The sequence below is a fragment of the Stegostoma tigrinum genome, chromosome 1, assembly GCF_030684315.1.
Source record: "Stegostoma tigrinum isolate sSteTig4 chromosome 1, sSteTig4.hap1, whole genome shotgun sequence".
Classification (NCBI taxonomy): Eukaryota; Metazoa; Chordata; class Chondrichthyes; order Orectolobiformes; family Stegostomatidae; genus Stegostoma; species Stegostoma tigrinum.
In genome coordinates, this window is record NC_081354.1 from 108997619 (window position 1) to 109023510 (window position 25892).

Sequence of the window (25892 nt, forward strand, 5' to 3'; positions counted from 1 at the left end):
GATGGACCAGATGAAGGTGAGAGAAGTATGGAAATTGGAAGCAAAACTTGTTAATTTTTCCAATTCTGGACAAGATCAGCACTGATGATATAACCATTATACCTGAGAAAGAATTGTGGGTGGAGGCTCAGGGAGGGCTGGAACAAGGAATGATCCACAAACCCCACAAAGAGGTAGGCATAACTGGGACAATTGTGAGTATCCCTGGCCATACACTGGACTTGACGAAAGTGAGACAAATAAAAGTAGTAGTTCAAACCAAGAACGAGCTCAGCAAGGTGAAGGAGGGTGGTGATGGGAGGGAATATTCAGGCCTCTTTTCCAAGGAAGAAGCTGTGACCCTTCAGCTCACCTTGATGGGGAATGTATGAGTCAAGGGATTGCACATCCCTGGTGAAGAAGTGGTGGCTAGGACCAGGAAACTAAAAATTTTGGAATTGACAGAAGAATCATGAATGAAGTGGGAACGCACTTTACAAAAGAAGATTCAAGTCGGACCTAAAACATTAACTCTGTTCCACTCTCCACAGACCTGCGGAGCTTCTCCAGCATTCCCTGTTTTATTTTCAAATTTTACAGTATTTTGCTTTTATTTGGAAGTGGAAATTGTAACAAATTTGAATTCTTGTTTAGTCTTCTAGGGATATGAGATTGTGCCTAAGTCATTCCTTCTGCAAGGAGATGTAAACACCCACACCTTCTACAACATATTACTGGCCAACTTTTAATGTGGATCAATTTCTTTTTTCTCTTATGTACAGATTGTTTCATTTAACCTTATATGAAATTAGGCTGCACTCATGTTGGCAGTGCACAGTTAATGTTTTCAACATGAGTCAGTGATCCCAGTGGTCCATTACATTTGAAACTGGTGGAAAATGGGAGTAAAACATCAAATCTGTAAGAAACGTTTAAATCAAAAACAGCAAAATAATTTTCAAAATAATTTTTATTTTCTGTTCTGTTCACAATTATAAAGCAATGTAAGATGATGCAAACATGATGGAAAATAAATTATTTCATGATCAATACAACACTTTGTTCCAGAAATTCAAAGGACCTAATGTCCATATCGGTGTAATTAACAGGTCACCTCTTATTTGTTCTTTTTTCAATAAGCACACATGCTGCTGTTCACCGTTTGATAAACAGGCACCATACTTCCCACATTTTGGGTCTATCTCGTTAAATAGACGATGCATTCATTAGAACTTGAATTACCTGTTATTTTAGTAATAACGTAGTTAGCATGTTGCAGTTGAAGTTACATCGAAAACAAAATTAGAAAGTTTTCTTCCATGGCTTTACTGAGCCAGACCTCCACTTTACACTGTCACTTACAAGTTGTTTGACAAGTCTAGTTTTATACAAGATCCATTCCTGTTGCCTGGCAAAGTTCTGTCTAACGATTTGCTCAGTTGGGTAAGTGTTCACTAATTCCATTGCAGCATGCCTAGAGATATACGGTGCCTCATCCAGGAATAGTCTTTTTGGGATGAAAACACACTCAGCCCCATCACTAACCTGCAGTCAGAAAATAAGAGTTGCATAGTTAAAAATATGATCAATATAACATTTGGGTATATTTAATCTGATGGGTTTCTCAAAGGACAGGGAATGGGACACATGATTTTCCACCCATCCCTGGCCAATCTGTAATGTTATGTGGGATGGGCCAGACCCACAGCAACCCACCTGCCCTTGCCATATCTGAGGCCCTTAAGTGGTTAAATATTAGCAACAATATTGAGTCAGAGGGGAAGCTTAGCAGGTCACCCTGAACAGTTGCCAGGCAGGTAAGAGGGGAACACTTCCCTCAAATCTCTCAGGGACTCTCCCTTTCCATGCTTTAAAAGAGAACATTCACAGGGGATGAGCGCCACTGCTGCTCTGGCAGTTACTGTCCATCCTTTTTTGCCATTGAGAAGGTGACAATGAGCTGCCTCTTGAACCACTGTAGTCCATTTTGTGTTAGCATAATTCAGTTGCAGAGAAATTTCTGAGATATTGACCCAGCAACACTGGAGGAATGGTGACATATTTCGAAGGCAGGATGGTGAATGGTTTGGAGGGGAATTTGCAGGCAGTGGCATTCCGATATATCTGCTGCCCTTGTTCCTATGAATACAGATGCTAAGATACAAAGTAAGAACAGAAGTCAGCCATTTGGCTATACAAGCCTGCTCTGACATTCTGTAAGACCAGGTGGTAGAAGTTATGGGTTTGGAAGGTATTTCTGAGGATCTTGGTGAGTTCTTCCAGTAGATCCTATCAATGGCACACACTACAGCCAACATGCATCATTGGAGGAGGGAGTCAATGCAGGAGGGGAGCCAAGTGGACTCCTTTGTCCTGGACAGTGTCAAGTTTCCTGCATTTTATTAGAGTTGCATTCATCCAGACATTTAAAGAGTATTCCATCACATCCCTGATTTGTCCTTGTCGACCAGAAAATAGAAAAGAGAAGCAGCAATAGGCCATTCAGCCTTTTGAGCTGTCTCCACCATTCAATGTCATTGTGGCTGATCATTCAACCCTGCTCCTGTTTTCTCCCCATACCATTTGCTGATGGTGGATAGGCTTTGGAGTGTGAGGAGGTGAATTACTCTCCACAGAATTCCCAGTCTCTGACCTGCTGTTGTGGCCACAGTATTTTTATGGATAGTCCAGTTCAATTTCTCGTCAATGGTGATTCTAAGGATGGCAATGGCAGTGGCGTCAACAATGGCAACACCATTCGTTTGCAAAGGGGCGCTGGTGGATTCTCTCTTGCTGCAGATGGTCTTTGCCTGGCACTGTGTGGTGGGAAAGCTATTTGCCATTTGTCCGTAATACATAAGAACAATAAACAGCTGCATAGGAATTGGTCATTTGGCACACCAAATTTACACCAACATATGATGTCTTTCTACATTTAAAACCTTTTGCCATTACATGGTTCAAATCTCTCTATTCGCTGCTTATTCATATAGCTGTCAAAGTTCCACTTGAATGTTGCTATTGCTTTTGCTTCCACCACCTCCTCTGGTAGAATATTGACCACCCTCTGTATAAAAAAACTTGCCTCATGATTGACATTTATACTCTGGGAAAAAAAGACTCCAACTATCCACTCTATTCATGCCTCTCATAATTTTGTAAATTTCCATCAAGTCACCCCCATTCTCCATTGTTCAAGTGAAAATAAATCAAGTTTGTCCAATCTCTCCTCATAACTAATTTCCTCCAAACAAAGCAACATCCTGGTAAAACATTTCTGTAACCCCTCCAAATCCTCTACATCATTCTGGAAATGTGGTGACCAGAACTGTAAACAATCTTGAATGTTGTCCAGGTCTAGGGCACAGACTGATTCAATATCAGAGTCACAGATGGTACTAAACATTACAAAATCGCTGGTGAACAACTCCACTTCTGACCTTATGATGGAGGTAATGTCACTGATGAAGCACTGAAAATGGTTATGCTGAGGATACTGCCCTAAGGAATTCCTGCTGATTGCCCTGGAGCTGAGATGTTTGACTTCAAATAGCCACAAAAATCTTCTTCTGTACTGGGTATGGCTTTAACTAGAAGAGACTTTTGCCCCCTCCCTGGTGCCTCTCTCAAGGTCTGTCCAATTGGCTAGTCTCATACTGCCCCATCTCTTCCTGGCATCTCAATTAAAACTTTCAACCCTAACCCCACTCTCACCATGCCTCCACTGAACTCCCCCTCACTACATTTGTCCCCACCTGGACTCCGGGACCCAGATATGGGCCCTGCTTGTAGACTCTGCCCTCACCAGTGCTGGGACTGGGATCAAAAACAGATTTGATGACAGGTCTCTCAGGGCCATTGCAGCTAACATAAGGGAAAAATGTTCTATCTTCAGATACACCATGCGGCATTATCTAGCTGCAATGGTGCTTTGACATTCAAGGTCATGAGTGGGTATAAGAAACTACAGGCCAAAAGTTCATTTCCTCCTCAGTTCTTTGGGAGCAAAAGCTGTGGGTGAAGAAAGCCAATGGGCGTATCTTGAAAGGATATTGCCAAGTGATCAACCTCTCATGCTACTCAGTACACCCCATCCTCATCACTCATGCAGCAGCAAACTATCGCATTCAGAATTCAGGTCTAACATTCAGATACTCAACCTTAGCCACACACACCTTCCAATGATACAAACCTCACACTTATTTTCTCTCACTCTTTACATACCTACAGATTTCAGCAGTGGCAGGAACAACACCCAAACATATTGCAAATCAGTCACTGACAGTCTTCTCTCAAGGGAGAACATTTCACACAGTCACAGCTTGGAGTAGAAGCAACAGAGAGAGAGCACTGAGTCCCATGACGGAGATGGGAGGGCACCGACTGCACATTAATGTAATGGAACCATTTGCAGATCCATCTTTCTGTGTTGATGTATGGCATATGCAGAACCACATGAGTGCAGTCAAAGGCCTCCTGCTCCAGTTTCACATGTTACAAGCGATGATATAAGCATTGTTGCATCATGTAAAATATCTAACTTGAGGCAAACACGCATCAGGGATAGCACTACCATGCCACCACCTCATGTCCACTCATCCTTCTCCCTGCTTCAAGAGAAAAAGATGAACATGTCACTCCTCACTATACAGGACTTCCATAGCTCCCAGATGCAACAGTGCTTGTTGAACTGGGATATGCTCAAAATTTTACCTGCTCCCATTTGGAAAAGTGCTCAAAGAGTTTTAGAATGATATCAATCTTGATGGTAATTAATGGCATTGCCCTTGCCTGGGTGTGAGTCTGCAGATTCTGTTGAAAGGAAGTGACAAAGCTCCATGAAGACTTTTAAAAGTGAAGCTCAAATGCCTTAGGCAATAGCCAGAGGAAAAGCCACAGTCAAACTCATGAATGCTGCTTTAAAATCAAAATTAGATATAACACAGTGTGGAGCTGGAGGAACACAGTAGATTAGGCAGCATCAGAGGAGCAGGAAAGTTGACGTTTCAGGTCTGGACCCTTCTTCAGAAATGGGAGAGTCCCAACCGAAATGTCAACTTTTTTGCTCCTCTGATGTTGCCTGGCCTGCTGTGTTCCTCCAGCTCCACACTGTGTTATCTCCGACTCCAGTATCTGCAGTTCTTACTGCCTCTAATAATCTGACTTGTTTTGCATACCTTGGAACAGTGCTCCAGTGCCAGGTATGTTCATGCCCAAGTATTACAGGTTTTTTGTTTACTGCTTTTCATTCTGGGTACTCAAGTGAGGTGGGAATAGAAGAAATGGTTCCTGAAAACCTTCAGTAAAGATGCACTTTTCTCACTGGAGATACAATTTAAAAGCTGTTTATATCAAGAGGCTTAGGGTTTTTTGGAAGTGAGTTATGGAATATACACAGTGAATGGTTGTCACATCTTTTAGGGCAATTGGATGGCTATTTTAGTCTACTCATGACTAAAATCATTTTCTGTTACATGATGTCCTGGAGAAATAGCTTCTAATGTAATATACTTTTCAGCCAATGACATTTCAGTAGAATTACACATTACGTACCAAAGAAGTATATTTTCACTTCAGATACTGGTGAAGAAAGAAACCAGAGGTTTGGTTGATGTTATACAGCCACTCTGATTGACATCAGAATTGGTATGATCCACTACCAAAAGTGAAAGTACACAAATAACCTGTAATCTTCACAATTGCGCAGGCATTAGCTGGAAGAAAACAAATTATAGCAGATATTTAAGGTGATGTAAAAGTAACAGCCTTGGCATCAAGGCCACATTTGACTGAGTATGGCATCAAGGAGCCCAAGTAAAACTGAAAACAATGTGAATCTGGGGTAAATTTGCCACTGGTTTGAGTCATACCTGCATTTAAGAAGATAGTCATGGTTGTTGGAGGTCAGTCATCTCAGCTCCAGAACATCTCCACAGGAATCCCTCAGGATCCTAGACTCAATCATCATCATCAATGAACTTCCCTCCATCATAAGGTCAGAAGTGGGGATATTCGCTGATGATTGCACAATGTTCAGCACCATTCATGATTCCTCAGGCACTGAATCAGTCCATGATCAAATGCAATAACATCCAGGCTTGGGCTGACAAGTGGCAAGTAACATTTGCACTGCATAAATGCCAGGTAATGGCCACCTCCAATAAGAGACAATCTAACCACCGCCCCTTGGCATTCAATGGTGTTCCCATTACTAAATCCCCCACTATCAACATCCTGGGGGTTGCCATTAACCAGAAACTCAACTGGACTCACCACATAAACACAGTGACTACAAGAGCAGGTCAGAGGCTAAGAATGCAGCAGCTACATCAACACTTCAGGAACTTGACACCATCCAGGACAAAGCAGTCTGCTTGACTGGCATGTTCAGAATCTTCATTCCCTCCACCACCGAAACTCAGTAGTAGCAGTGTGTACTATCCACAAAATGCACAGTAGAAATTCGCCAAAGATCCTTAGACAAAATGCCCCAGACTCACAACCACTTCCATCTAGAAGATCAGGCAGCAGATACATAAGAATACCACCACCTGCAAGTCTTCCTCCCAACCACACACCATCCTGACATGGAAATATATCACCATTCTTTGAGTGTTGCTGGGTCAAAATCACAGATCTGCCTTCCTAGCGATAATGTGAGTCTACCAACATTAAATTGACTACAGTGTTTCAAGAAGGCAACTCACCACGGCTTTCTCAATGGCAACAGGGCACGGGCAAGAAATGCTGGCCAGCCAGTGGTACCCTCATCCCATGAGTCAATTTAAAACAGATTTGTAAATTTGGCCCATTACCAGTATTGCTATAATCATCTTGTCATGTACGAGCTGTTGGTTAAAAGGTCAATTTTTATTTGTTGCATTATGTAATATTGTTTTATATTTATAATAATTTTGATCAACTTAAGATAATACAATGCACTCTTTTTTTCCAACACAGCAAATTTTAAAACTCTATTTAAAGCAGCAACACCTCTAAAATTTTGCATCAATAACAAGCTGGTGCTTGCTAATATTATCCTTCAGAAAGGTTTCCAGTAATGTTATAAATCAACTTTACAGCTAATAATTGTAGATGTATCCTTGCCACTGGCATGTTCTAAGAAGAAATTGTCTAATTTGTATGTAATAAGAATAGTGGCAAAATAATAATTACTAGATATTAAAAAATTACAATCATGCCTTTGGCAACTGGAATAATTTTTTGTTTACTAACAAGTTTATACCTTGAATGTTTAAGCTTCAAAAAGCCTAATTGCAGCTGAATAACACTCATCACATTAGGTCATTTAAGAATGCCTTCAGAAACAAATATTTGGCTCAAAGATTATATAAGGTTCAACTAATCACTGTTACCGTATGTGATCAAACTTAAGAAAAGGGAAAAATATTGTCATTAAATTTGAAAGCCAGTTCAGTGTGGTTTGGGAAGTGCAGAAAGTTCTAAGTGGCAGAAGTACAAGGGAGGAGTTGAAATAAATATTTTAATTTTTAACTATTTTCTCATACTGTACCCCAATTAAGGTAAGGGACTAACAAAGAGGGTAAAATGTAAGAGCTTTCACTTGTTAATCTTGTTCTTAAATGTTACAATCCATTTGGGAAAGCATGCTAAAACTCAAGCCATACTACGCCTGGAGTCATTAGAAATGTTAAAGATTTAATCAAATTATTGAACACAGATTAACAGACAACACCGACCAGGTTTCTGCACTTAACATGAAACTAGTATTTATTACAAATAAATCAGGTCTAATCACAGGGAAAATTAAAAAAAATGAATTATCAACATATCTCTCTAACTTAAACTTTAGTGCTTCTTAAATCACTACACACACACACACACACACACACACACACACACAGAAAGATGATGTGGAGATGCTGGTGTTGGATTGATTTGGACAAGGTCAAAAAAATCATACGATACCAGGTGTCCAGCAGGTTTCTTTGAAACCACTAGCTTTCAGAGCATTGTTCCTTCATCAGGTGTAGTGAGAGAGACACCAAGAAATAGAATCTCTACGTAAAAGATCAAAAGATCATACAACTTTTGTGAATGTACTGGATAAACCTAAAATGGCTGGCTGACTCTGTTCTGTTAAATCTTTACTCAGTCAGAAAAGAGATGCAGTTTTCGATTGGTGAAAATGCAAATCCCAGAATTTCTTTCAAGTCATTGCCCCAAGATAACTAAAGGTTTTATCAGTGTATACACGAGGTGACATCTCAGGTCAGACAATGCATTTGAGATGTGAGACCTTGTTTAGAATCAGCCTGTGTTTTAACTTGGAGTCGGACTTTTTTTTTACAAAGCAGGAGTTTGGAAAGTAACCTTTTGATTGACTGTATCTATAAATTGTGTACTTTTTGAACAAAATAGAATGTATCTGCAGATACAAACGTGCAAATGCAAATTCACCCCAGAGGTTTCTATGTGTGTGTGCGTGCATGCGTGTGTGTATATGAGTGTGCACGTGTGTGTGTGTGTGTGAGGGAGGGAGAGAGAAGAGGAATGTGACAGACACCTGAAGGTGTTGAAGGACACCCTCATAAGAACGAGATACGATGCTCAACTCATCGATCACCGGTTCCAATGGGCCACAGCGAGAAACCATAATGGCCGCCTCTGAAGACAAACACAGGATACGACCAACAGGGCAGCTTTGTCGTTGAGTACTTCCCCGGAATGGAGAAATTACACCATGTTCTTCACAGCATTCAACACATTATTGATAATGATGAGATAAGATCTCCCTATTCCTCCACTTCTCACCTTCAAACAACCGCCAAGCCTTAAATAGACCATTGTTCACAGCACACTACCCAGCCTTCAGGACAACATCGACCACAACACCACACAACCCTGCCATGGCAACTTCTGCAAAACATGTCAGATCATCGACATGGAAACTACCATCACACATGGAAACACCCACAACATGCATGGCAGATACTCATGTGACCCGGCCAACATGGGTTATCTCATATGCTGCAGGCAAGAATGAGGGTCAGTGTCAACTTGTTGGGCCAACGGGCCTGTTTCCACAGTGTAGGGATTCTATGATTCTACGATTCTACGGCCTGTGGCATGGGACATTGGCAAGACCATGCAGACGCAATGACAATGGACGAATGGACACCGCACAATAATTGCCAGACAGGGGTGTTCCCTCATAGTGATTGATTAACTGATTGATTGATTTTATTGTCAAATGTACCAAAATACAGTGAAAAGCTTTGTTTACAAGTGGTACACACAAGCAAAGCATGTACAGATCAAAACAACTTAGAGACACACAGGTTACATTCTTTGAGGCTAGAGTCTATTCAATAGTCTGATAAAGGCCACAAAGATGCTGTTTCTGAATCTGTTCATGCCTGTGTCAGCAGTTAAGGGCATTCGGCCTTGGATCTTTGGGTAAACATCCTCCAAGGCAGACTTCAGGACACATAACAACACAGAGTCACCGAGCAGAGGCTGATAGCAAAGTTCGGTACCCAAGAGGACAGCCTCAACCGAGATCTTGGGTTCATGTTGCTCCACAGGTGATCCCACCACAGTATACTCTCTCTCTCTCTCTCTCTCTCTCTCACACACACACACACACTCTCTCAATCACAAACGCAGATACACACACACTCACATGCGCGCACGCACACACACACACTCGCTCTCTCTCTCAAGCACACACACACATACGAGACACACACTGACATACACCCACACACACACTGACACTCAAGTGCACGTGTATACACACACACACACACACACACACACACACACACACACACACACACACACACACACACACACACACACACACACACACGCACACACACGCATACACTCTTTCAATTAAATACAGACAGATTTTAAACAATGCCTCACACTTAAAATGCTTGTCTGACCTGAAATATCATCCCTTGTATGCTCTGATAAAACGTTTAGTTATCTCAGGGCAGTAAGGAATTCTGTGATTTGTATTTTAATCAACTGAAATCTGCATCGCCTTTCGAACTAATTAAAGATATAACACAATGGAATCAGCCAGCCATTTTAGGTTTTTCAATACATTTGTGTAAGATATATGATCTTTTGATCTTTTACTCATAAATTCTGTGCCTTGATGCCTCTCTCACTACACCGAACGAAAGAACAATGCTCTGAAAGGTCGAGCTTTCAAATAAACCTGTTGGACTATAACCTGATGCCATGAGATTTTTGACTTTATACATAGAGAAATGGAAATAAAAGAATTGGTGTTCTGAGTGGAGGAGAAACTGTTAACAGTTCAATAGTGTTTGTCCACAGGATTCAATTAGGTGTCCTTTTTTTCCATGTCCTTCTGATCTCTGATCTTTCTCATTCCAAGTTCCCTCAAGACACAAGGTGGTTGTCACACTAATTGTTTACACTCTCACCACAGGCTAGAGGAAACAACTTATAAGCAAATGAGAATAGCCAGCTATCTTCCAATTCTTTGTTACAAGCAGAGAGATAACGTTGTATTGTTCAAGTCTGGAGGCTTTCTGCCACAGTATTACTCACACAGAGGCTGTCAACCTGCCCAGGAGCCAATCTGAGTCTTGCTGACATGCTGATCACTCCCGGCCCACGCAATTGCTCTAGTTTGAAAAACCAATCATCAGTCTGTCTCCAAACACACTCTCATGGTGATGATGAATCCAGCAATCCTCCCACACTATTCGAACAAGTGAACAGTGTAAATACAATTCCCAATGTACTCCAGTAACTTGTTTTAAAACTACAACATATCCTTCCAGTTTCCTTTATTTAAAGCAGTGTTCTCATCCATTTTGATAGAAAATCAAAAAATAAATAAAAGTGAAAAGATGTCGTCTTTACATGTCGCCTTATTTAAATAAAATGAAATATCATTTCAAAAACATATTTCCTCATAAAGGATATGACTCAAAGGACAAAACTTTGAGGCTTAAATCTATTCATCCTACATCCTCCTTATACAATCTTCCACCATTTCTTAAACCTTTAACTTGTTCCATCATTTTATACTCTGGACAATGCATCTATAATCATATTATCTGAACCAGTAATGAGAATAATCTTGATATTGATAGCTGAAACAATAGACTCCATCTAAACAGTCTTGCATTTCAAGTTTTAGACTTTTCAATGAACACCGGTAGCTTATGATGAGTATAGACTAATACTCGTTTGTTCTTGTGTCAGACAAAAAAACTTCCAAGCGTTGAAGAGCTAGTAATAATCCCAAATTATTCTTCTCAGTGCTAGAGTACTTTCTTGGATATTGGTTTAGATTTTGAGAAAAGTACCCCACTGGTTTCTCCATCCCTGAGCCATCATCTTGTAATGAGACTGCACCTACTCCAAAGTCACTAGTATCAATCATCATTTTCAAATTTTTGGTAAAGTCAGCAGTGGCCAACAACATTTTTGTTTTATTAGGGACACCTTCAGCCTTTCAAAGGCTGCTTGGCACTCTGATGATACCAATTTCACTAGTTTTCATAATAAATTAATTAAAGGTATATTTTTAGTGCTGAAAGTATGCACAAAGGTATCCACATTCCAGTAAAACCCACACAGCCATGAAAATCCCATTTTTTAAAATTTAGTTTGAGAAACAAGGAATTCTATTAAAGCCTTCACTATAACTGTTAGAACATAGAACATAGAACAGTACAGCACAGAACAGGCCCTTCAGCCCATAATGTTGTGCCGACCATTGATCCTCATGTATGCACCCTCAAATTTCTGTGACCAAATGCATGTCCAGCAGTCTCTTAAATGACCCCAATGACCTTGCTTCCACAACTGCTGCTGGCAACGCATTCCATGCTCTCACAACTCTCTGCGTAAAGAACCTGCCTCTGACATCCCCTCTATACTTTCCACCAACCAGCTTAAAACTATGACCCCTCGTGCTAGCCATTTCTGCCCTGGGAAATAGTCTCTGGCTATCAACTCTATCCATGCCTCTCATTATCTTGTATACCTCAATTAGGTCACCTCTCCTCCTCCTTTTCTCCAATGAAAAGAGACCGAGCTCAGTCAACCTCTCTTCATAAGATAAGCCCTCCAGTCCAGGCAGCATCCTGGTAAACCTCCTCTGAACCCTCTCCAAAGCATCCACATCTTTCCTATAATAGGGCGCCCAGAACTGGACGCAGTATTCCAAGTGCGGTCTAACCAAAGTTTTATAGAGCTGCAACAAGATCTCACGACTCTTAAACTCAATCCCCCTGTTAATGAAAGCCAAAACACCATATGCTTTCTTAACAACCCTGTCCACTTGGGTGGCCATTTTAAGGGATCTATGTATCTGCACACCAAGATCCCTCTGTTCCTCCACGCTGCCAAGAATCCTATCCTTAATCCTGTACTCAGCTTTCAAATTCGACCTTCCAAAATGCATCACCTCGCATTTATCCAGGTTGAACTCCATCTGCCACCTCTCAGCCCATCTCTGCATCCTGTCAATGTCCCGCTGCAGCCTACAACAGCCCTCTACACTGTCAACGACACCTCCGACCTTTGTGTCGTCTGCAAACTTGCTGACCCATCCTTCAATTCCCTCGTCCAAGTCATTAATAAAAATTACAAACAGTAGAGGCCCAAGGACAGAGCCCTGTGGAACCCCACTCACCACTGACTTCCAGGCAGAATATTTTCCTTCTAAACAACATGTTCTTGACAACATGTTCCTTTGCTCTCTGACATATCCTAGACAAACTCCCTTACTTGTATGAATTAATTTTTGGTCAAGCTTATTATTCAGACAGCTGATTGCAATTGCTTAAACAGGACCTCAAATTGACTTACATGTTCTTAACATCTGTTACTTTATATGTAGATATTGTCTAAATAAATTATATTTAGGTACTTCGGTTACAACTTGATTCATAAATCTTTGGAATGTAATTTGGACCTTTTTTACCCCACATGTTATGAAACAACATTGCTATAACACTTTGGTTGTGACAAAAGCAAACATCTCTGCCTGTGATGTTAATGAAACTTACCAGTAACCCTTCAACAGATCAATCTTAGGGTTGCCAGCGTCTCATTACTTTCTATTGATACAACCTTCTAACTGAGGAATGTGATACAAAAATTTTAACTATGTTTATTTTTCTGTAGTATATGCATAGACTGCATTAATGTCATCAACAGTTATAACATTTCTTCAACCAGTGGATGGTGAATCTATGGAACTCGTTGCCACAGAGGGCTGTGGGGGTGAAGCCACTGCGTGTATTTAACGCAAAAATAGATAGGTTCTTTATTGTTAAATAGATCAAGAGTTAAGTGGAGAATATAGAAGAATGGGGTTGAGAAATATTTTAGCCATTATTGAATGGCAAAGCAGATTCAATGGGCCAAATGGCCTAAGTCTGTTCCAATATCTTATGGTCTTATGAGCTGGTAAAGGTTGAAGTACCATAAATATAGCATTCACAGTCAATGAGATGGGTTTTTATGACAACTGACATTGATTGCCATTAAGATAGCTTTTTATTCCAGATTTTTTATTAAATTGGAATACTCGTCCAGTGACATTGCCATTACCACACTATCTCCCCCAAACCTGACAGTGAGAGCAATCCAAGTTAATGGATGAAACACTTAAAATCCATTACCATAAGATAATAAATGACTCTGTGGTCCAGACACTGACCAACCTAGTATGTAATATGTAAGACAGATTTGCCAGTTTTGGGCTGGTAGTCATTTCCAGTTTTGATATTTATAAGAGAGGTGGTAAGCAACTATTTTGTGCAAAAACCCACAGGAAGGATGCTGAGAGGTACTATCAGACACAGGATTCTCATCCAGAAGGAGCACAAGGAGAAAGGCAGACACACACAATTGCTGTTCTGTCAGAAAAGTCCTGGCAATGTGCCAGTGTCCTAATTACCAAACTAGTGCGAGACACAAAAATCCTAAATCCATCTGCGGAAACCTGCTGAACTGCTGAGTCCAGCTGGAGTAGTAAACAGTGGCTGTCGACAGAAGCCATTACAGCTGCTGAAGCTAACTTCAAATTTTAACCTCTTCAGTTTGGAAAGTGAAACCACAAGAAGTAACAGGCCTGAAATGATAGTGGAGATTACTTCACGTTCATCTTTATCTCTGTTTCTGCCTTTTAGCTAATAACTTTATATCTATTTTACTTGAGAGAGAGATAATGGGAACTGCAGATGTTGGAGAATCCGAGATAACAAAGTGTGGAGCTGGATGAACACAGCAGGCCAAGTAGCATCTTAGGAGCAAGAAAGCTGATGTTTCGGGCTTTACTTGAATGTCTTTCAGTAACAATTGTACAAAAAGAAGTTTTATCTTGTTTAAAGCATAATATTGTGCTGCTGGTTGCTCTTATTTTGTAATACTCAAAAACTAAAAAGGGGCTAAACAAGTTTCCCAGCCCACCCCTTCCCTCTATTTATTTCCAAGCTCCCTTCCCCCCCCCAGTCCTGATGAAGGGTGTAAAACCGATTTTCCTGCTCCTCTGATACTGCCTGACCTGCTGTGTTTCTCTAGCTCCACACTATATTGACGCTGACTTCAGCATCTGCAGTTCTTGCTATCTCTAACCATCGTACATGGGTCAATCTAAGGATACCTAGCATGGTCATGACTAAGCTGATATAAGGAGAATAAATAAATGAGAGTTAGCAAACTAGGAAAATGAAAACACATTTTACCAAAATGTAAAAGGCAGACAATATCTAAATCGTATGAGAGTTTCTTTGAAGCAGAGAAAGGAGAAGTTATGATGAGGAATGAGGACATGACAAAGACATTAAACCAATATTTTGTGTCTATTTTCTCACAAGAGGGACACATTACAAACCAAAAAGCAAGAAACCTGGAGGGCTAATTGGGGAATGCAAGTGGTGGTTAAAAGAAAAGGGTGTGAGACGGGTCAGAGCAAAAAGGACAGTGGGTACCTTCAGCAGCAATGTCCAACCCCATCTGAATTCTCAATTTCCCTCTCTTTGGTGCAAATACCTTAACTCAAATCTAGTGTGAGAAAATAATTAGATATTAAAATATTTTTCTATTTCATAAACCACACTGAACTGGCTTTCAAATTTAATGATAACTATTACCCTTTTTCTTAATTTTGATTACATATGGTAATGGTGATTATTTGAATATTATATCCTCTTTAAAACAAACATTTATATCTGTTTCTCCATTTAAGATGCTGAGAGCAAGTTTAAATGACTTAGTGTGTTGAGTGTCATTTGGCTGGATTTAAGCACTTTGAACCTGAAACATTCAACAAGGTATAACGTTGTTATAATCTATACAAAAGAATTCCAATTGTCAAAGGCATGATAGTATTTTTTTAACACCTAGTAATAGCCACAATTGATCCCTAGTCTAGGTGGTAAAGAAAAATAAAGTGCTTCAGCTTAGAAAGGCAATAACAAACGGTAAATCTGGAATGTTACTTCAAACTAAACTGTGATGAGAAGACAATGCTTCAAAGTAGAAAAATGCACTGCAGAATTGATAATAAAATGCTCTTCACTAGACGAGATCTCCATGTGGAATTGATGCTAGATTAAATGTTAGCGATGTAGATCATGGAATAAAAACAAAGGGTCCAACAGTGAGGTGAGTGCAATCTTGTTTTTCATTGTGAAGTATAGTTATGTTGTGGCTTTAATCCCTTTCTCTAGTGATGTAAATAGTTGCAGGAATCAAAACAGCTGTATGATTATCTTAGACCTGTAACTACAATTTGATTTATGAGACAAACAAAGACGTTAATTGTGAAATTCAGCTGCAGTTCCACTCGTGTCATATAGGTACAGAATAGCTACAATTTTAAGACGAAACACAGTATTTAGCCTCAATTATCATTGAAATCTGAAGACAAATTAATAAATCGAAAACCATGAGCTAGAAGTATGTAGTTTTTGAAGCAGAACATTTCTCTGATACTAATGATTGTCTGCTCTCCATTGATCATAGCCATTATTTTCCCAATGTTACGTCTGTTGGCAACAGTGACTTAGCACTTAAGATTCTCTAACAAATTAGTACGGTAGAATTCTCATGCAAATAACGCTTGTTTACATGCAGCACACATTGATATTGTTGTAGTTTTCATTTGGTTGCTGGAGCATATGCCAGATTCATCTATTTCACATCTTTTTTTCACTACATTCCAGTTGATTTTGTAATTCAAATGAAATCAAGTAATTGCTTGAGCGTAACAAAGTGTGGAGCTGGATGAACACAGCAGGCCAAGCAGCATCTCAGGAGCAGGAAAGCTGACATTTCGGGCCTAGACCCATCCTCAGAAAACAAAGGAAGCTAAATTAGTGTGCATGAATCAATGATGTCAAGGAACATGGAGGAGGAAGGAAATTAGTGTGGGTGAATTAGTAGCATCAAATACAGCAAGATCTGAACCCTTGCAGTGAGGAAGTATTCATATGTTGGAGTAAAAGGATTGTGCTAATGAATTTGTTTTTCTGATGAAAGGTCTAGGCCCAAAACATCAGCTTTCTTGCTCCTAAGATTCTGCTTGGCCTGCCGTGTTCATCCAGCTCAACACCTAGTTATCTCAGATTTTCCAGCATCAGCAGTTCCTATTATCTCTGATACAATTGCATAAGGGTGACAATTCTTTAGGAGTTGAATTAGAGAACAATGCACAGAAGTATTCTACTTTTCTGTAGCAAGATTATTTGTAATTGCCAGATGAGACAACTGAACTTGCATCACCTCATGCAGTGATGCATTCATTCTGTCAGCCATCTAACAGGGGATTGAATGTTTTATTGCCCACAAATACTGGGCCTGAAATTCTATGGAGCTGCTGGGACACTTTTACCAGCGTTTCAATGTAAGGTTGGACGTTAAGACCTGGAAATGTTGAGTTCCAACCTAATGTTTTGATGATTTCCTACATGGGCAACATAGATCTTGCCAATCTTGCAAACTTGGCTAACAATCCTGATATTGTGTACACAATACATACATTCCTACTGAAAGTGGCTTGAAGATAGCAATAAGCAAATTCTGCTATACCATTATCAAGCAAGATTGTCCACAGGCTTTGAAAATAATGGAAATTATCCCCTTTTTTTAACTTAAACTTGGAATTTCATTAGCACAATCCTTTTACTCCAACACAGGAATACTTCATCACGGCAATGGTTCAGATTTTGCTGTATTCGATATGACTAATTCACCCACACTAATTTCCTTCCTCCTCCATGTTATTTGACATCATTGATTCATGCACACTAATTTAGCTTCCTTCTCCATCTTTCTTTCTCAATTCTTAGATCTCATTGATTAATGAGTTAGCACTAATAATCCCACTGTTTACTAAGATCCTTCTTCCTATATTGTCTTTGCCATACCATTATCTATTTCTATTGCCAGAAAATTAAAGCCCTAAATCATGTTGACTTGAAGGATGCAGGAAAACATCTACCCATATATCCCATGTGACACTTTTCTCTGGCAAGAACCAACTCAATTATTTTTCTCTTCCTCTTGTCCATTGTTTAGTTCTGGTAATGAAAATCACAGAACATTTTAGCCAGGTAACATCATTCCTGATCAAATTTTAACAAAAGTGCTCTTTTTTCTATTTTTCAACATCAAAACTATTTCAAGTATCATTAACAAAAAGATCCTATGATGTTTTACACTGTGCAACAGCTGACTCACAGTCTGTGAGGAGATTTTATTTTATTGTTAAACATTGGTCTTCCTGGAGTGTTAGTTACTACTGATGTCTAAGTAGAAAACCACATAATGATCTTGAAATTACTTTTTTAAATTGACAGCTGGGAAAGTTGTGTTCCTCAGGGAGTTTTTTTGACCCACTGTATTCAACGTGAGTGAAGACCACAAAGAATTCTGAAAGTGCATCTTAAGAGGCTGATTTGTGGAATTATTGAGAAGGCGGTGAGAGTGGAAATATCATTGAATTAATCATTCAGAATTCTAGAATAAGGTTCTGGGGACCTGTGTTCAAATCTAACTTTTCTTTTAATTTTTGAATACAAATTTGAATACAATAACAGTTAGAAATAAACAGCTAATCTAATGATTGAAGGTAGCAAGAACTGCAGATGTTGGAATCAGAGTCAATACAGTGTGGAGCTAGAGTAACACAGCAGGTCAGGCAGCAGTGGAAGATCAGGAAAGTCAATGTTTCAAATTTACACCCTCCATCAGGACTTCATCAGCTCATCTAATGTTTATTGTCATCAAGTTCAAGGTAATCCACTTTCCTTACTTGGTCTGGTCTACATGCGACTCTAGATCCATAACAACATGGTTGCCTGTTTAGTGCCCTCTGATGTAACCTAGTAAGATATTCATTTTGAAGGTAATTTGGGATGAGCTAAAAATGCTGGCACAGCCACCAACAGCCCCATCCCATAACGGAGTAAACCAAAGCTGAGGGAGACTGCGTAGTTACTTTCTATGAGACACTGTCTGCACTTCCATTTGTTGGAGACAAATATTGGTTATACAGCTTGAAAGGTACCACAAGCATGAAGTCAGGTGACAGGCCTCCTCAAAAAACTACAGCAGATACAGGTGGGGAGAGTGGACAGTGGAGAGATGTTTACATACTCCCACTTATACTTGCTACATAAATGTTTCTCCAGGGTTGGTTTAGTGTGGAGAAGAATATCCACTTTCTGGTCTAACTAGAAGAGTCACTTGTACTGAACAGGATTGAGTTTATTGGGTCTCTGCAACTGTTTACATGTTACAAGGATTTGGCATTGTCGAGACTGGTGGAGGCCGGGGAGGGGTCCATCCAGCACTGGGGGTTGGCAAAGAGGTTTGCAAGGTCTGGTGGTGGGAGAAGGAAAGAAATGGAATGGTGGCAAGAGGAGTGGAGGCCGGACAGTAGGAAGGCGTAGCAGGTCTGTTGATGCAAGAGGGGACATATACTGCAGCTGGGTCAGATCCAGTGGCAGGGCACGCAGGGTCCAGTCATAGAGGCAGCTGTGCGTCCTGCATTTGTGGTGATGGGGGAGCGGACGGGGTGACAGATCCCTGGGTGGAGGGATAGTGTCAGATCAGGGGGTCTGGAATAATAGGTACTCAAGAGTTAGACTAGATAGTCCAACTTTATCTGTGTATCTATTAGCTTAACTGCAGCAAAATCTTTCAATTCTCCAATTTAAATGATACTTTCAGAGGCTTCCAGGAGTAGAGATTCTAGGTGTAACCCTGCAGAATCTTCAATTTCCTCAGAACCTGCTAAATCAGGGATTCTACAGTGTCGTCATATACAACTCCCACCTGCATTGCAGAAAGCTCCTTGATTAGCTGATATGACCATAAACAGTTCCTTTCTGGTAACGTTCCATGCATTCATGAGATACATTTTTTTTAGACTAATGTCTCTTCCTGAGACCCTTAAACAAGTTGTTAACTCAACTCAATTAATTTTTAAAAATGTATTCCTTAAACTTATGTCCAATAACCATGTAGAGTGACTTCCTCTTTGACACCTTAACAGCCTCCTTATCCTGGCTATTTCATCCAATGCGACCCAGGATATCTTCCCTTCAACACTGACTATTTAGGAGATTGCTAAACAAATAGCTCCTTTGCTGTCAAACACCTTTTCTCTTCAATTAAATGCAACAATAAACTTGGATAAACTGTAGAAACCATTCACAACAACTATGAACTGATTAAGAATACACAGGAATCAAACACATCTGTGAGCTTAGAACACCCAAGTGTGAAATCTGAATCTCTAGAAGGACACACTGTCATTTACTGGTGCAGAGAACACTTAACGAGAGAACACTGTGAAACTAAAAGAAATTAATTAATTTTAAGTAATTGACTAAGTAGAGATGGTAGGCCAGGTGATGTGTTGTAGCTGTATGATGTGGGAGCTAGCTGATCCCATTGAGAACGGCAGCAACCACATCTGCAAATGTTGGCTGCTTGGGGAGCTCCGGCTCAAAATTGATGAGCTGGAATCCAAACTCCAAACACTGCGGCACATCCGGGAGGGGGAGAAATAGCTGGATGCCGTATTCCAGGAGGCAGTCACACCTGGTCGATTAACTAATGTTAGTTTGATCGGTGGGCAGGGACAGCAGTGTGTGACTGTGAGTGAGGCAGGTAGAGGCACCCTGCAGACAGGGGCACAGGAGCCGCAGCCCTTGATATTGTCCCACAGGTATGAGGCACTTGCTCCCTGCGTGGATGAGGAACAGGGCTGCAGGAAGGATAAGTCACCTGACCATGGCACCTTGACTCAGGAGGCCATTCAAGAGGGGGGAGCAAAAAGACAGACTGTAGTTGTAGGGTGTTCCACCATTAGGGTGATAGACAGTATCCTTTGCAAGCAGGGTAGAGAATCCCGCATGGTGTGTTGCCTGCCTGGTGCCAGATTGCGAGATATCTCTGACTGGCTTGAGAAGATACGAGAGAGGGAGGGGGAGGATCCAGTTGTTGTGGTCCACTTAGGTACCAACAACATAGGCAGGCCGAGGAAAAGGACCTGTTTTGGGATTATGAAAAGCTAGGAACAAAACTGAAAAACAGATCTTTAAGGGTCATAATCTCTGGATTGCTGCCCGAGCCACGTGCAAATTGGCATAGGGAGGTGAGGATCAGGGAAGTAAACACGTGGCTAAAAGAGTGGTGTGGGAAAGAGGTTACAATTGTGACCAGGGATAATGGGAGCTGCAGATGCTGGAGAATCCGAGATTACAAAGTGTGGAGCTGGATGAACACAGCAGGCCAAGCAGCATCTTAGGAGCACAAAAGCTGACATTTCGGGCCTAGACCCTTCATCAGGAAAGAGGGTTTCCTTTTCATGAGGCACCGGCATAGGTTCTGGGACAGGAGGGATCTGTACTGCTGGAATGGGCTCCATCTGAATGGCGGGGTCCAGTGTTCTGGCAAAAAGGGTAAAGAGGGTGGTCAATAGGACTTTAAACTAGTACGTAGGGGAGAAGGGAGGAGAGAGCGTACTGGGAGTATAAAAATTAATGGATGGCAAAACAGTAGGTTAGCAGGTGACTAGGAAGCTTCAACTCCATTGAAAATTAGGAAAAAAGTTAAAGGGAACGAGAACTCAAGCATTGTTAGTAATGGAGGTAATAGGACCCAAACAGAAGGCGCAAAAACTGGCATAAGGGCATTTTATCTGAATGCTCGGAGCATTCATAACAAGGTGGATGAGTTGACGGTGGACATTACAGAGTCATGATTGCAGGATGGTCATAACTGGGAGTTAAATATCCAAGGGTATCACACTGTTCAGAAGGACAGACAGGAAGGTAAGAGAGGGGGTGTCACTCTGATTTTTAAGGATGATATCGGGGTGGTAGTGAGAGATGATATGGGTTCCACTGAACAAAAGGCTGAATCCATTTGGGTGGAAAATAGGAATAGCAGGAAGACAAGTCACTGATTGGTGTGGCCTATAGGCCACCAAATAATGACATCGTGGTGGGGCGGGCAATAAACATAGAAATAGCTAATGCATGTAGAAACTGTACAGCAATTATCATGGGGGATTTTAATCTACATATCGATTGGTCAAACCAGGTCGGTCATGGCAGGAGGACTTCATAGAATGTATCCGCAATAATTTCCTTGAACAATATGTAATGGAACCTACAAGGGAGCAAGTTATCCTAGATCTAGTCCTGTGTAATGAGACAGGAGTAATTAATGGTCTCACAGTTAGGGATCCTCTCGGAAAGAGCGGTCACAGTATGGTTGAATTTAAAATACAGATGGAACGTGAGAAGGTTAAATCCAGTACCTATGTCCTGTGCTTAAACAAAGGAGACTATGATGGGAGGAGGGAGGAGTTAGCTTCGGTAAAATGGGAGCAAAAACTTTATGGTGGGTCAACTCAGGAACAGTGGAGGACTTTCAAAACAATTTCTCACAGTGCTCAGTAGAAGTATATTCCAGTGACAAGGAAGAACTGTAGGGAAAGAAATAGTCAGCCATAGATGTCTAAGGAAATAAAGGAAAGTATCAGATTAAAAAAAAATACAAAAAAGCAAAGATTAGTGGGAAGCTATTAGACTGGGAGATCTTTAAAGGCCAACAGAAAGCCAAAAAAAACAGTTGTGAAGAAAAGTAAGTTAGATTATGAGAGTAAACTAGCTTAAAATATAAAAACAGGCAGCAAAAGTTTCTAGAAATATGTGAATCGTAAAAATGTGGTGAAGGTAAACATTGGCCCTTTCGAGGATGAGAAGGGCAATTTAATAACTGGGAATGGGGAAATAGCCAAGGAATTAACCAGTTATTTTGTGTCAGTCTTCACAGTGGAAGATACAAATAACATGCCGAAAACTAATGGTGAAAAGGTTTTAGCAGGTGAGGACCTAGAAACTATCATTATTACTAAGGAGGCAGTGCTGGGCAAGGTAATGGGGCTAAAGGTAGACAAGTCTCTTGGCCCTGATGAAATGTATCCCAGGGTATTAAAAGAGGTGATGGAAGAAATAGCAAATGCAGTAGCAATTATTTACCAAAATTCACTGGACTCTGGGGTGGTTCCCACAGATGGGAAAACAGCCAATGTGACGCCACCGTTTAAAAAAGGAAGTAGACGAAAAGCAGCTAACTATAGGCCAGTTAGCTTAACTTCAGTAGTGGGGAAAATGCTTGAATCTATCATTAAGGAAGAAATAGCAAGACATGGATATAAATTGTCCCTTTGGGAACACCCAGCACTGGTTCATGAAGGGTAGGTCATGTTTAACATGGACAAGGGGGAACCTATGGATGTGGTGTATCTGGATTTCCAGAAGGTATTTGACAAGGTGCCACACCAAAGGCCGCTACATAAAATAAAGTTGCGCAGTATTATAGGTAATGTATTGGCATTGATAGAGCATTGGTTGACCAGCAGAAAGCAAAGAGTAGGGGTAAATGGATGTTTTTCTGGTTGGTGATCAGTGGCTAGTGGTGTGCCTCAGGGATCAGGGTTTGGACTGCAATTGTTTACAATTTACATAAATGATTTGGAGTTAGGGACTAAGTCTGGTGTGTCAAAATTTGCAGATGACACTAAAGTGAGTGGTACAGCAAAGTGTGCAGAAGACACTGAAAGTCTGCAGAGGGATATAAATATTCTAGGTGAGTGGGAAAACGACAAGCAGATGGAGTTCAAAGTTGATAAGTGTGAGGTCATCCATTTTGATAGGAATAACAGCAAAATGGACTATGTTTTAAATGGTAAAAAAATTGTAGCACGCTACTGTGCAGAGGGACTTGGGTGTCCTTGTGCATGAATCGCTGAAGGTGGGGTTTCAGGTGCAGCAGTTAATTAAAAAGGCAAATGGAATTTTGTCTGTCATTGCTCGAGGGATGGAGTTTAAAAACAGGGAGGCCATGCTGCAGCTGTATAGGGTCCTGGTGAGGCCACAGCTGGAGTACTGTGTGCAGTTTTGGTCTCCTTACTTGAGAAGAGATATACTAGCACTGGAGGGGTTGCAGAGGAGATTCACTCAGTTGATTCCAGAATTGAGAGGGTTGGATTATGAGGAGTGTCTGAGTAGGATGGGATTATACTCATTGGAACTCAGAAGGCTGAGGGGAGATCTTATAGAAACATATAAGGTTATGAAGGGAATAGATAAGGTGGAGGCAGGGAGGTTGTTTCCACCAGCACATGAAACTAGAACCGGGGGGCATAGCCTCAAAATAAAGGGAAGCAGATATAGGACTGAGGTCAGAAGGAACTTCTTCAGCCAAAGGGTTGTGAATCTGTGGAATTCCCTGCCTTGCAAAGGGGTTGAAGCTACCTCATTGAATGTTTTTAAGGCAAGGCTAGATAAATTTTTGAACAGTAAAGGAATTAAGGGTTATGGTAAGCGGGCAGATAAGTGGAACTGAGTCTCAATAGATCAGCCATGATCTTATTGAATGGCAGGGCAAGGTCAAGGGGGCAGATGGCATATTCCTGCTCCTAGTTCTCATGTTCTTAAGTTCTTAAATGAGACTAGATTAATTTACGGTATCTGGTCGGAATGGATGAGTGAGGCCAAAGGGTCTATTTCCATGCTGTACGCCTCTATGACTGTATGTTACTTACCAATAACATAAGAAAACATGATGTGCTCTACTTATTTTCCTATCCATGCTGATATACATCTCAAAACTACTGTGGAGCTTCTGCCTATCCATTACAAAATCATTATTGGAAACCAGGCTTGTAGAAACATAGAATATTATAATATGTTTGGAGAAGGACTCCTGGTCCATATTATTGAGTATTGGGTTAGATTTGCTTTTAATAAGTGTGGTGCTGCAGCCAAGTAACCTTCCCACCCCACTGCATTCACCCAGCGCTCGCCAGCAACCCCGCCACTTCCCTCACCAAGGTAAATCACATATACTGAGCTCCCCATCAACGTTGCAAAGGTAAGCATGCCAGATGTAAATATTATTGTCTGGCTTTCTGCAAATGGTAATAAAACAGACTTCCTTGGCCTCAACCTTTGGCAGAGACGGTTAAGTTTGGCACTAATGCCAATATGTGCTGCCTCTTAGGTCTGACCACTATTGACAATACTGAGAGAGTTGTCCCACAGATTAACAAGGAACAGCATGAGATAGCCACCACTGGAGACTCCACCATCATCATCCCATGAAATACAGTAGATGCGGGATAGCCTCAGAATCTTTAACATTTACTCCAGCTCCATGGAGCCTCGAAGTTCAGCTCAAACATGGCCTTGGAAACCTTTTGCGATCTGCCATTCCCCACCTTGGCTGATGAATCAGTGCTGTTCCATGTTGAACAAAACTTAAAGGAAGTACTAAACGTAGCAAGGACACAGCAAGTACTTGAGGCAGGGAAACGTCAATGTGCATTCTCTATACAGTTCACATCCCAAATGATTAGGCGGCCACACGATGGTACAATATTTGACTGGAGATACCAAGTTGGAATAGCCCTTTTGAAATCTTTATCAGTGGTAGGGAAGAATTAAGTCAGAAAGATCAGGAAGCAACATTGAACAAAAACTGAAGGATTGAAGGGAAAGATGTGGAAAGATAAAGGCCAAGGCAGACTTTATAAATTACATGAGCAAAAAGAATTGGGTGAGATAGTAAAGCAGCCATCTTTACACTGCGTATTAATGGTATGTTTGAGGCCGTATGTTATGTTGGAGCCCTCACTGAACATGTTGTGCTATATGACAGCTAGACAAAATTCCAAATTAAGTTTTTCATAGAAGTATTAACTACTGCTCTTACCAGACTTAACTGTAGGTTACAAGTACTGCCTGGGATTTCTGTAAGTCCCTGTGAACAGAAAAAAAAATCATTCTGTTAACACAGGCAATAAGAGGAGAGCTTTGTCATACTACGCCATTCGCGTATCTTTCACAGTACAGAATGAGCTGTGGAATGATATTCAGCATCTCCTCCAGCCATAATGCGTGCGCTCTGTAGTGCAAGTTACATTTAATTTAAACGTGATAGATGCTAAAAATTTAGCACTTTCTGCTCAAGTGTGCAGTCACTCAATCATGTGTTCAGTGCTGGCTGCACACTGGAATCATATAAATACAAGGTTTGGACTCTGCTTGCATTGGAGCCAACTGGTGCAGGATAGTCCTTTATCACAAATTTTCATCCAGTGCAAACCAGTTCCTGCTAGCCCACAGTTCATAAAGTTGTCATACTTCCATGATGCACTGCTTTCAAAAGGGAATCATTTTGTTTGAATAAAAGTCATGAATTATCTAGTGCATATTACCATATATATCAGCATATTTGTAACTCAAGAGGATACTGGATTTGAATATAAATTCATTTTGATGCCCACTGAAGAAATAGAAGGTTACATAGCATACTCTGTGCTGACGCCTGAAACT

At 40.8% G+C, this 25892-nt stretch overlaps 1 protein-coding gene across 5 annotated transcripts in view; it reads right to left on the reverse strand.

The window, feature by feature from the left end:
• Positions 1-1004: 1004 nt before the first annotated feature.
• Positions 1005-25892, reverse strand: part of LOC125456295 (cyclic nucleotide-binding domain-containing protein 2-like) — a 139896-nt gene continuing 115008 nt past the window's right edge. For all 5 annotated transcript variants that reach the window (XM_048539348.2, XM_048539321.2, XM_048539354.2 and 2 more), the window contains 2 exons: positions 25270-25317; positions 1005-1524 (listed from right to left, as the gene is read on the reverse strand). In XM_048539348.2, coding sequence (XP_048395305.1) covers positions 1282-1524; positions 25270-25317 — 291 coding nt within the window. In that variant the 3' untranslated portion in view covers positions 1005-1281. The remainder of the gene's footprint in view (positions 1525-25269; positions 25318-25892) is intronic.